Below are 13,697 nucleotides of genomic sequence, written 5' to 3'. Positions count from 1 at the left end.
TATGTAAGCTATTCACACAAGTTTGTACTTGTTCATGTATAACCAGTTCAGTTGTCAGGCAGAAAACATTTTTTAACAGTCACTGTGGGTGAAAAGTTTAAAGGGTGAAAAGGGACTACTTGAAGGAATGTAGTTTTTGGAGTATAACCATTTCAGCACAAATACACAGACACACATCTTAACTCAGCGAATAGTTTCTTATATAGTTTGAAGATACAGAAGAAAGACTGAAAATAGCAAAAGTCGAAGCAAAAGAGAGGCGAGAAGGTGGTGCACTGTCAGCAGAGCGTCAGGATAAGAGAAAAAGAAAGTAGCTAGGTCTATAAATTTATTAATGACCTTCGTGCTGCGTCTTCTGAACTGTCTAATGCACTAACCTCCTCATACTTCATCCTTTCTCTTGCTTTCATCCGCCTGTCCATCACCCTTCTCTCCTTAAACTCCTCTAGTCCCCCTGCCTCTGCCTGCCACCCTCTGTCAAAACCTCTGTCAAAACCTTCCCATGCTCCACTCTCTCAACTTCATTCTGATACTCTCACCTTTCTCATCCCTTTTGAGGTCTACAGCTCTCTCATCTATGCCCCTGTCAGACACGACAACCCTCTGCCGCAATCTCGCTTTGCTGTGGAGAAAGATTTGGGTTATATAAAGATCAATATGAGGCCAGCTAAAGTTCAAGTAGATCCTGCTTAAATCTGTGATGGATCTGTCTGCCTTTGTATCTGCCAGCTTTAAAGGTTTGAGCGAGTGGGTGCAGGCATAAGAGAGATAGAGAGAAAGAAAGAGAGGAATATAAAAAAAATGAGTGTAACAAAAAAAGGGAGGGAGGGGGGTGAAAAAAGACAGAAGAATGTACTGTAAGAGGCTGATAAGTTTAAGGGAGAAACAAGGACTGTATTGTCTCATGGGCGATGATGAAAACCAGCTCCACGAGTTCCTGTCCTTCAGCCATGACATGCACGCACGCACGCACACATACACACACTTTCCTTCAGCAGGTTATGCATGTCATTCGTGACACTTTCAGATGTTGCTGCAGTGTGACAGCTGAGCTCTCTCGAGCAGATATTCAGTCGCTTCTAACACGTAGAAATCTCTACAGGCAACTTCTGACTCACCTCTCACTTCTTCAGCATATAGAAAGTGTGTTTACAGTCACTGTCAAGAGTTCAATGAACAATGGCAAAGCTCACTTTTTCTGCCAGTGGAATCATGATATGCTCTTTTTTTAAGACAGACAGAGATATGAATACAAAGCATATATATGCAGTAGTTGTGTCTGAGAATAGGTAGATCTCAAAGTTTCCCTTGTATGCCTATAATTATCTTATTTTTTTTACCTGCTGCTAAACAATTTATGTGTCTTTTCTGCGTAACTTTTGTTGCTTTAGTGTGTGAATTTATGAAGGGAAGTCTTTAAATGTTTGCTGCTGTGTTGTACGCTTGCTGTAAGGCCATTTTATAGATATTTACCCATTCCGCTGTGCCTATTGTTCTCAGCCTCATCCAGCTTCAGGTTCAGGGCGGACTCAGTCTCCGACATGGAGTTATTCTCTGACGTCCTGTCTTGAGCTATTTTGCCGGCCGCGCTGCTGACTGAATCTTCCACTCTGCCGCTGGAGTTTTTCGCAGCAGGTTGGACCCGCACGGACCCACTTGTTGTGCTTCTGCTACTGTAGCTGTAATGGGATTCAGCCTGCTCTAGGTCAGCATCTGAATCATCAAGACCCTGGCTTAGTTCAGAGCTGGAATCCTGCACGGCAAGGCTGTCAGTAGTGCTGCTGCTCGGGGTTGGGGAGCTGGAGGTTGGCATGGCATTGGACACAGGATCTACTGCTATTTTATGCGAGGCTGTTTTTTCTGTTAGTTTTATCACAGTGGCAGCTGAGGCTGTGGTCGAATGTGCCACCTTGATGCGGGATGCCGGCATAGGTTTATCAGGAGCTTGACTGTCAGGAGTGGGAGCTGGAGAGGCTGAAGTGTCATCAGAGCCTTGCGTGATGGATGTTGGAGTGGGAGGAGGAGCTGGAGCCTTTCTTTTCCTCTGCTGGCTCATCTGATAAAATTGAAGGAAAAGGAGGCAGACAGTACAAAGTTAATTTACATGAGCACCTTGTGCATATGTGTGTGTCTGTGTGTGGTTTAACCATAAATTAGCCTGTAAATTCAGTCTGCCAAGCCTCAAGTAGAGTTTCCTACAGACTAATTAAATCAAGTGGAGTTCTGGCAGGCGTACAGGTTTTTAAATCCATCAGAGTGCCAACATTCCTTTTAAATTATTCTCCAACAAGACATATAGGGCCCGGCGTAAATACAGTCGATATGATGCAGTGGCATATTACGAGTACAATATATGTACTTCACTATGGTATTTCTTAGTTATTCAACTGGTAAATCAACAATTATTCAAATGCAATGCTGTTATACTGCTGATTTACTTACTGCCAAGCCAGTGATGACTTCCAAAAGAGACATGAAAGTCAGATTGTGATTTTCAGGTCAGTGCTTTAACAGAAATATCAGTGGATGTTCATGACTGAAATATTGTTTTGTGTTTTTCACAACGACAGAAGCTGGAGCTGAAAACTGAATAATAAATTGCAACTGGATCGAGAGGATGTTTTAAAGAAGAAACAAACAGGAAAGAAGGACAGAGCAGGAAGGAGAGAAAATAAAATTAAAAACAGAGCGATGGGACAAACCAATGAATCAATAAGAAACTATGTGGAAACTCAGTTTTGTTCAATGAGCAGATGAGACCTTTCATATGCTTTTTTTTCAAGTTAATCTCACTTTCTATGATACGGTTTCAAAGAATCAATTTAAAAGTGCTCTGGGCAGTCTTCAGCAGTATCGATAACCTACTTTCGACTGGCGATCACCGCTTATGCTTTCAGCTTTTCCTTCATTCTGAAATGCAACAGAGAACATGCCTAGAGCTGTATGGAGCTTTGCATCATACAACAGGACAAAAGAGCGATAAGGCCACCTTGCATTTTTGCAGGTATGCTGGGTTCAAACATGTGAACTCAATGAACTCACTGCATGGCATTCTATGGACCTCCAAATGTCTTTCAGCTGATTGGCTGTCTCTTTTTTGGTCTCCCACTTCTCTCCCTCTTTAGCATTCAAATATACGTGAATGCAGACATACCAGTGCAAGTGGACAATAGTTGAAGCTGCAATAGATGACTGACTGCTCCAGAAGATTGATGTGTATTTTTCTAAGTGTGTGTACGTGCCTGTATGTGCTGGCTGCAGAATTAAGAGTCAGGCCTGGCATAAAGGGAAAAGAGCAGTGGCCTCAATACACAAGCATATGCCCAACACTTTTCTGTGCAACTGTATGAGCACGAGCATGCACACAGACATACACTTACATATGCACCAAAGTGCACACACACATTAAAGGAACAGTATATCTCATACCTCAGGCTGAGCTGCTGTAGAGATTAGGGGGTTGTTACAGGCTGCATGGTTAAGTGTGTGTTGCTCTCATGAGCTTATTGGCGCCATGACTGGGAACGCAGCATGTACTTAAGATTGTTAGAGACTGAAGCCCAGAACTCTGTAATATACTACACTCAAGGTCACACTATACATTAAGTTCAGCAGACTTTGCACTCTTATTATCTATAAACTATGTGTGTGCTGTTTAGTGATTCTCCATTTTCAATCAGACTATCTGTATTCTCAGTGCTGGCTGTTTTTCAGATTTATCACAGAGTGTTTCAGTATATTCAAGCTTTTTCATTATATACCACAGGGTTGGCAAAAACAATGTCAAATATAATTGACAAAAGGTAGTAAGTTCATCCACATCACAGTATAATAATTTAAAAATTAATATATGTGAATATTAGCAATACTAACTATTTCCATTTAAATTAAAATTAATTAAATATATATACATATTTTACTCGGTTTGTACATTAAACATTTTTTATTATCACAGGCAGCCAGATAATTTTGAGGTATATTAAAGTGGAAAGCAGAATTTTGTTTGTTCTACGGTAAAGTTGCCAGCAAGACCACAACAAAACAAAGAAAGAAAACGGGTTTCTCTCTGCAATGATTTTGTCTCAGAAGTGCATTTAAACTGAATGCTGTACATTGGGTCAGTTTGTATGTCTCTAAACTTAGAAAGCAAGTGGAAAATAAAATAAATAACCTTGTCACATGTTTGATCAAAATAATTAATCACCACATTTCCCTGACATTACGCGATTTTATTTTTAAAAAACAAACAAAAAACATATGTGATACATGTGAGCAGTTTTTAAGGGGAATGGACATTTACAGAATGAAGCACAGAAGGTGATACGCGGACAGTCTGCTGTGTCAATTAAATTTTCCACTCTGTGGTTTGGAAGGCAAAGGGCCCCATGTCAGAGCATGTTGATCAGATAGGGCCACCCATGGAGGCATCATCCTGGTAGCGTGACCATTCATCAGTTGTTTTTGAAGGACTCTTGATGGGTGAAGGCCTTTGTGACAGGGCAACATAACAAGAGTAATGTGGAACGTGAAAAGGATATAATGGATACATGAGAGGGGGCTGCTCTGTATTTGTGTGTGTCTAAGCACATCAGCAAGGATGACGTCATTGTGTATGTATGTGCTAATGAGAGACAACAAAGCAGCTGGACTGTCTTCGTCATCGCTCACTTTCCTGTACTGAACTAAAATGTGGAAGAGTGTGTATCAATGTTGACAACCACACGCTGCAGTCGTGTTTCTTATGTCAAATGCCTTTTAAGACAAGGTCAGCTAGGCACACTTTATTTGGTAAAAGCACACCACTGCTAGTCTTTGCAGTTTTAGGTTTTTGAGCCAGCTGGCATGTGATCAATCAGGGAAAAACTACTGTTTTTATTACTGCATTAATCCAAGACAGTAACAATAGGAACAAATCAGATGGTCATAGTCCTCTTTAGCCCAGATAATGCATACTCTGGCTTTCTCTGTGACTCCTTATTTTCTCACTCACAGTTACTATCAAAGCACACATTATTTGAAACCAGGTTAGACATTAGCAGAAAACCCAATAAATATATTCAACATGAGCTCTTTTATGACATTTCTGTCATCACTGTAAGGACAAGATAGATAATGTCGCAGAATATTCTGTTAATAATTTACATACTTTAAAACATAGTGATTAAATGCTGGTAGTCACGATTTTTAATATAACATACAGCGCAAGTCTTTTTAACTATGACATTATAATTCCAAGTAACTGAATCACAGGTGAAGAAGTAAACAGTCTAATCAGTTTGATCAATATTTTATATTTAGCTGCTGTCACCTGTAGTATGTCCCTGTCAGGTTTCAGATGAACAAGTAGATTTAAACCTCTAATCTAATAAACTGCAATATTCTAGCTTTATGATCCATTAAAACTGGGATGCAATCATTTTAATTTGCGGTTGTACTAGATAAAAATGTAAGCTCAGATACCATGCTGAATTATGGCCATGTTTTCTCTCCCATTACACACTAACTCACACATTAACTCAAGAGCTGACTGTGCTAACTCTGCGTAGTTCTGATCTGTTTTAGGACCAAAGGTTTCCCAACTCAGGGTTAATCAACTCAAAAGTTTGGGCTTAGGCTCAGAGTTTGTTAAGCCTGCTTCCTGGAACAGACCCTGGTTTCATACATAAGATGTTTTGACAGCAAAGTGCAAACAGATCTTGTCATACATAGGCCGCATGGCAGGGGCACATATTCCCCTAATCCTGGCCCCTAACTAATACTAACACAGCCTTCAGGTTCAGTACGTTGGAAAGAATGCTTACTGTGCCATCTTACAATACTTTAGCCACAATAATCATATCACCTAAGAGTCCGCTGTGGCGAAAAATTGCAAGTCATGTCAGGACAGGACCTTATGTTATTTTAGAAAGAAATCCATTGATTCTATTTGAGTTTGCATTCAAAGAGGATAAATGATTTGATCTTAGACGTAACAGGAACAAATCTGTGATAGAAGCAGGCTCAGAGAGGGCAGCCGTTTAACTTAAACACATGAGGTGAGGGGACAGTTAACAGCCTTCCCTTTGAACACAAACTTGGAACTGGACACAGGAAAAGAGTGTAAAAACTGAAGGCTGTAAAATTAAAATGTAGTTCAGCTAAGTTCGAGGAGTTTAATTCTGTGTTTGCATTTTTTTTTGACTTTTTCATATACACATTTTTTTTTCCACTTGTAAATGATGTAAATGTACCACTGACGATGGTGCAAATGTCAGACACATTTAGACTGAGATTAAATCAAGTTTTCTGTTACATGCTTTGGACATCTACGTCAAAGCCTTTCTGAACAAGTTTGTAAAATGTATACTGTCCTGCTAGAGCCAGACACCTGCTTATATTGGCCATAGCACACGTCAATAAAATTGACAGCTCCAAAGGAAAGTTAATGACAGATCTATAGTATACTGGATGATGTATTTGCTTTGGCACTAGTATAACATTTTTCTTTTCCTTCTTTGCTCAACTTCTTTAGAGCATGTGGAGTGACACAGTGGTGCCATACAGCACACAGGATATCTTACCAAATAAACACATTTTCCTTCTTTTATTTTGCTTTGTTTTGCTCGCCTGTTCTTGAATAGATCTCGCATGTCTTTTGAGAGAGAAATGAAGAGAAACACACAAAAAAATCCATGCAGGAACTCCACACATATCCAATAGCAAACAAGAAACTGCTGGGTATGTACATGCATACATGCCAAAAACCAAATTTATGGGCACTGCAGGGCCATTAACATGGAGCTGGTCCGCTGAGTACTACAAGCAGAACTGCGAATTAAATTCACTTTATCATTTGGTGACAGAAGTCCAAAAATGTTTATTACAATTAAATATATAAGCGGAAAAAAGACATAAAAACTGAAAGATAAACTAGCTGTAGGTAATATATTTTAAAACATTTGAATTTAGAGACAGCCTGCTTACACGACCACGCTTTATAATATTTCTGTCCTCTGAGCTGTCGTGTAGTCCTCCTGCAAGGTGAGGGTGGTGCTAAGGACATGCCAAATAGATTTCATGCTGTACTGCATTTTGGAAACATGACCCCACAGCTAATACATTGTTAATGCTGTACAACTTAAACACACACCTAATACTCATATAAGACTGATGTTACCTTATTTTGACTGTCTCTGCAAACCTCTCACCAAAGTTTCTCACTTCTCTTTATCACCTCTCTTACTCTCTACTTCAAATGTCCTAACTCTTCGTGTACACACAGCAAAAAAATGTGTTTATTCAAGACGTATCTCCTTTTTACGGGCAGTGAAGCAGAGAGCTCAGAATTTCTCTCAATTTCTCTGTCACACGAGGCAACACAGACACGGCTTTCATCCCAAACCACAATAACAGATTGCCTATCACTGCTGGAAAAAAAAAAACAAGGTTGTGTTTCTCTGAGCTCGATGTTCCAAAACATAATTCAATTAAGTCTGTCTCTCGTAAAGACATACACAGATTGTTGACTGTCGAGCTGGAAAATAAAAAAGACAAAGCTGTAACTTCCCTCCATGCTGGAGTCATCAACTGATCAAAGAGCATCTAATTCTCCTATAGCAGAGAATTGTTTTACATTCATCTGGAAATGTGACACCAATCCCAGAGTGTCACTTTTATTGCTGTATATAAATAAAAAATAATATAATAAAATAGCTGTTGCCGTCGTTACAACTAGAGTTGGATGCTGACAGCCAGCTTTAATTCCTACTTTTCATTAAAAAGAATAATCAAAAACATACATTTGCACTTTAATTAACCAGCAATCACTGACTACACCAGTGTTGCTTAGTTCCCTAACAGCTTTACTGAAACTTTGGTCTCTTGTCTATTGTAATCTTTGCAGGGCAATGAGTGTACTCGTTCAAAGTTCATATAAAAGAGGCACCTCTCTGCAATGTATCCTGAGTGAACGTTTAAGCTCATAGTAATGACTCATTAAAAATGTTGCATAATCAATATATTGAGCTAATAGCGTAGCTCTGAAACAGCTTTTCATTATTCAGATCAAATAATATATAAGTAATACATCCTGATTACATACAATTCAGTTTTAAGGCCTCTATAAAAAAGGAAAAACAAGGGACAGGGCTTCAGTTAAATCAGACCTTCCCAAAGTGTGGCGCCCGGAGAGCCATTGCAGGGGGGGGCGCGGTATGAAAAGGAAAAAAACAAAAAAAAACAACAACAAAACGCTTGGACACTGCTAGCATAATGGACAGGTTTTTGATGGGGCGGCCACACAAATGCAAAGCAGGAGATGAAGCATCGCTGAATATGTTTCCAAACCAACTTCATTCTAAGCCAAAGACTAGAAAATATGGTGAAGCATATCTTCCCTTTGGTTTCACCTGCACAAGTGCCGAGGTAGGTCTCCCCTGCAGAATTGGTTTTCCCTTCGTCGGGAGCAGCGCTGGGTTCTTCAAATCACGGACAAACAGGATCCCACATTCTTGATTTTTAGTTCAAACACTTGTTGTAATGACTAACTACTCCTGACACTTTGGAGATGTTAGCTCTTTATACAGTAAAGTTACAGTGGGATACAAATAACATCAGGCTGGTCCTGCCACGATTTGTTCCCCCGGTTCAAATCCCGGACAAACAGTATCCTACAGCTGTTTATGTTTTTAAACCCATTTTGCACAGAGAGGCATTTTTTGAAAAATGTATTGATAGCAATGTTGAATATTATTACACAGAAAAAAAACAACTACACGTTAAATAATCACACTGTGATGCCTCTGCTTTTGTAAATAGAGGGACATTAACTGCGTGTGTGTATGTAAGCGTGTAAACCTGCAGATAGAGACAAAGTACTGTTAAGCTGACTATCTGCCATTCTGCAATTCATCTCATGTAAACAATAACGTGGCGCACAGCGTAACGTGACTCTAGTACCTCTGTATTCCTCGTTTACACGTACATGTGGACGAAAGGTCCAAACACATAGAAACAGCTGCATTTTCAAAAATACCCATGTAGGTGTGGGCGTAGCGTAAAAGAGTTAGTAGTTTATTTTTTTAATACCTGTAATTTATTGCAGATTGCTTGTATTTAGTTAATTGTTTACTAATTGTTTGAGGTGTGAAATAAAGCGCAATGGAGCAAAATATGGGAGTGTGTGGTTAAAGGATGTGTTTGCGCATGCATGTGGGCGCGTGGCAAAAAAAGTTTGGGAACCACTGAGTTAAATGTTATATGCATCTACTCATTCTCTGATCAGTCACTGGGGATAGACACAGAGGGTGTAAACTGGTGCTGGCTTTTCAACACTCTGACCTTTCATGTGAAGAATGCTTTATTTCCATAGTCAGTAATCAAGAGAGTCTGACCCTCCTAATTTTGTCATTGATTTTAATCAAACTATGTTGCTTGTATGATACAAATGGCCACACATAATGATCTCTGGTCTCTGATGTCTATTTAAAGCCACTTAGCTTCATTATAACAATCTCATCATTCTTATAGCTTATACTGCAATGCCAGTGTCAATTACTGTCTTGTAAGTCATAATTAGTTGACTACCTAAGCCTGTTTGGCGCATAGGGAATTCTATAATGAGGACAGCTGTCACAGAGAGCTGTCCTGAGATGACCTGTGTCCTGTAAAAACTGCCTATGACTCTCAGAAAGAACGCATGGAACGCTGACTCTGTTAAATTTACGGAAAATACGGAAAAGGTCAGAAAGTTTTCAGCCATCTGAGAACCCCCCCAGAGTGCAGCTTTGATAGTAACTGTAAAAAAAGCAAATAAGCAAAAAAAAAAAAAGAAGAAGATGTTTTTCACTGGTTAGTCATTGTTTGGTTGTGTAACAAAGTCCCAGAAAAACTCTCCAATGTTTGTTACAAAGTCAATGACTGAAAGAAAGAATCTCGGGTTCTTAAAAAGAAATTCATTAACTTCTGAATTCTATTTTAATAGTCATACATGCCCACAGTTTCTAAAAAAACATTATTTTTTTTAAAAAAAACCTGAAAGACAAAAATACACTTTCCTATTTTGTGTTTTTATTTTACATAAAGACGCAAGCTCTGTATAAAATGCACTGGCATTTTTATTTTATTTTAGATAATTTGTATTCTAAAAACATGGGTAAGAATAAATGATCAACATGCAAATATATGATAAATAAAAGTTTATCATCTATCCAGTTGTCCTCAATCAAACATGCACGTTCACATGATCTCATGTGTCATGGAGTCAACTACGTGCTGCAGAACTGAGAAGATATTTCCACGGCATGTCTGAGTAAGCAAAATATAACAAAAAAATAAAACAAAATAAAAATGAAAATAAATAAAATATAAAAAATCTCCACATTTGACAACTGTTTACTTCTGCATTATCCAAAGCTATTTGGGCCATTTGCTCAACAAATAAAATTTATGGTGTGACATCTGTTTTCACTGGAGCTACAACTTTTAGAAGATGGAGAGCTCATCTACAGACATAAAAGTTTGCAAGTCCCCCCCCCCCCAGTTTAGCACCCCACCCCCTCAAACAACTAATGTAAATGTGAAAGTACAACTTTTAAATGTAATGCAAACTGATTTAACATCTGCAGTTGGACCACATATTCAAGAACTAAGAGCTCGTTAATGCCAGTGTCCTGATATGCCCTCAGAAACTGTCCTGAGAAGCCTCTCTGCTATGGCATCTTTTTTAGTCACCTTCGTGAAACACAAACACGCCAGGCATAGCGCTAAAGCCTGACACCTTGCACTTCTGTTGCGTCGTTACACACAGTCTGTTTTTTTAATCAAACAACCCTTTAAAATCCCTTCATTCATTTCTAAGTGACTATCTCAGTTTTATGTGTTGTTTTTACTCTGTAAAATGTGTGCACCTGAACTGTCGATAAAACAATCTAAACACATCAAAAATATTCAAAAACAAGGACACGTGACAGGTGACCTGCACCGCAGTAGGACCTTGCATTACGATACATGTGATAGGCTAACAGTTTAGAGAAGGCATACGGAAAAAATGAAGAAATCTATTATTAGACTGTCCATCAAGTCCTCAGATAACCTTCCCAACTCCAGCTTCTCCTGTGAGTCTGGGTGGTGTCTGGTTATTTGAGCCCTGGTATCTGTCATAACTCTTAATCTGACAGGTGGACAGATAAATTACCATCTCTGTCTGCTCAGCAGCTATAAGGAGCCTATGACTCAGAGTCACAAAGGACTGCAAAACACAGGAATATAAAATATCTATATTTACGTTTCAGTTATTCTAATAAAGAGGACACCAATTTAGAAGGTGAGTTGACACTGAAGGTGTATTAATGTCGTCTCAAAGGGTCCTCTTGTAGTTGTTCTGCCATTATCAACTAAAGGACACAGATAGCTGAACGCTTTGGCTGACTTCTGATAAGTTAACTTGAGGTAAACACAAAGTTGGATGTGGAATAATGAACATTGATTCTCGTGGCTATGTGGTATTTTTGTCTTTAGTGCTTTAGTTAATATTGTTTATTGCATATTTAATGTTTTGAGAACAAGAGACTGTGAATCAAATCTTTTAGGATTGTATTTGCGGCCCCCTTCAGTGCACGCATTATTTCTCAGAAGTCTTTTCTACTCCATACTCTGCTCTTTTTTGAAATAATTAAGCAAAAAATCCATTAAATGCTTAGATGCTGAATAATGTTCTTCAAGATCACTGGTTCCTTAAAATAAATAAAACCTATTATCAGAGGGAGGGCAGAAGGATGTTGGTTGCTAAACAACATTTAGTAGCATGCCTCCATAACACTATAATAAGACTGCAGGGAGTTGTTGCTTATTGTAGACAATACAGGTCATCCTGACTTTGAGGTCAGAATACCTAAAGGAAATTCTGCATCAGACTGATTGCAGCTTTCAAATATACTCCATCGGGTCAGTGCTGAAAGCTGAGAGTTATTTGCCAGGATGCAGATTTTCCATAAGATGCACAAAATTAGCTGTGTCATTAAAATGATGTTGAAATTGTGTTTTTAAGTAATGTGCATATACAGTGCATCTTTATATAATAACTAATTTCATTTGTGTTTCCTGGTACGAGTTACTGCTTTAAAACACAGGATATGGATTCAATTTCACAACTCACAATTCCAGTCCAAGCGTTGTCATGAAACACAAACATAAATAACATAAATCTGGCACAGGTTAAACTGTTTCCTCACCTGACAGCTTTCAACTGTAGTTTGCTCCATTCTGGGTGCAGGGGCAGGAGGCGGTGGTGGGGCCCTCCTCTTCTTGGTCTCAGCCTTGGGAGACAACCTCGGGATACTGGCGACAGACTGAGACTGGCCCAAGGTGCCGGACCAATTAGGTCCACTGGAGAATCCAGATACTGTGGACACGTCCTGTGGGTAACATGAAAAATAAAAGGAGAGGGAATCAGACTGACAAATGGGAGGAAGAAACATGAAAAAATGTACAAATTTAAGAGTTTGAAAAACATTTTTGTAATTAGTTTAAAGCAAGGAACAAATATGATCACAGACTTGTAAGCATAAAAATGACTGATGGCTAAATTGCCATTAAATTTTCAAGGACAGCTCAGAGCTGTCTTTATCAAAAATTAAATCCAGTTCATTCTGGGTTCATCTAATATGTTAACGACCATATTTGGAGATGAGGGGATAAAACTTACAGGAGTTTAAGAACATGTTTAGCACAGCATTTAAAATGGTGCAGAACTCTGCTTGGGTCAAAAATCACAACTAAGTGTAATGAAACCCAGTTGCTTCTTAATTTATGACATGTATCCAAACTTAACTTGAAAACTATTAGACAGCAGAATATCCTGTTGATTCACTGACAATCTTGATTTCAAGGGTTATGTTTAGTGTAAAAGCTGACACGTGTATTCTTAACCTCCACATCTAGGAAAGCCACAAACAAAATGAATAAAAACATGCACGCGTGCACAGACTATGAATGCAATGCACAGGAACATTTCTGAAAATACAGTCTATTCTTCAGTCATGGCAATTATTGCAACATTTGATCAAATTGAGAGTGCGACCACATTTTCAAAGGGTGGCTGCTCCCGACCAAAGCATTGAAACAAAAATGGGTTTCGATTTCTGATCAAAGAGGGCCTAAAGTGCTCGTGAAAACCTCCACCTTCCTGTGGCTCAGCTTGGTACAGACCTTTGCAACAACAGGAGCACCAAAACCACAGCTCAAAACCCCATGATCGAAGAAAACAAAAAGTGCTTTAAAGCAGATTAATTGATGAGTTCAGACAATGCCTGGATACAACATAAAAGCAGAGCAAAAAGGAGCATAAAGTTCAGGTCATTAGGATTAATTGGGCCTTAGGTTATAACATCTCACAGTGGGGAAGGATGGGAAAAGAACAAGGCTTCAGAAAAAAGAAATCTATAAGGAAAGTATAGCATGCCTGCAATTTTTCTTTCTTGCTTGTTACACACAAGACTATCGTTATTTACAGCACTGTCGGCCGATGTTTTTTTTTTCCTTTTACTTACTTCCGAAAAAAACCCTTATTTTTGCCCTTCAATGGGCTACTGAACAAATTTAAACTTTTTAAAATTACGCAAAATGCAAAACGCTTAGCTGTGTCTCTAATAAAACTGCTGTAACTTCAGAGGTAATGTTCATATGTTGATTAATGGTTTTCTTTCGTTTTTGATGTACTG

General features: G+C 38.8%; 1 protein-coding gene across 9 annotated transcripts in view; it reads right to left on the bottom strand.

Moving 5' to 3' along the window:
- Positions 1-13,697, bottom strand: part of cobl (cordon-bleu WH2 repeat protein) — a 62,141-nt gene that overhangs the window by 13,415 nt on the left and 35,029 nt on the right. For all 9 annotated transcript variants that reach the window (XM_005949599.2, XM_005949601.2, XM_042215216.1 and 6 more), the window contains 2 exons: positions 12,210-12,392; positions 1,474-2,056 (listed from right to left, as the gene is read on the bottom strand). In XM_005949599.2, the coding sequence (XP_005949661.1) occupies positions 1,474-2,056; positions 12,210-12,392 (766 nt within the window). The remainder of the gene's footprint in view (positions 1-1,473; positions 2,057-12,209; positions 12,393-13,697) is intronic.

The sequence above is a fragment of the Haplochromis burtoni genome, unplaced genomic scaffold (assembly GCF_018398535.1).
Source record: "Haplochromis burtoni strain Fernald_Lab_line unplaced genomic scaffold, NCSU_Asbu1 Contig_683, whole genome shotgun sequence".
NCBI classification, from domain to species: Eukaryota; Metazoa; Chordata; class Actinopteri; order Cichliformes; family Cichlidae; genus Haplochromis; species Haplochromis burtoni.
The sequence above is the reverse complement of the archived record's forward strand: the minus strand, read 5'-3'. Positions and strand labels throughout refer to the sequence as shown.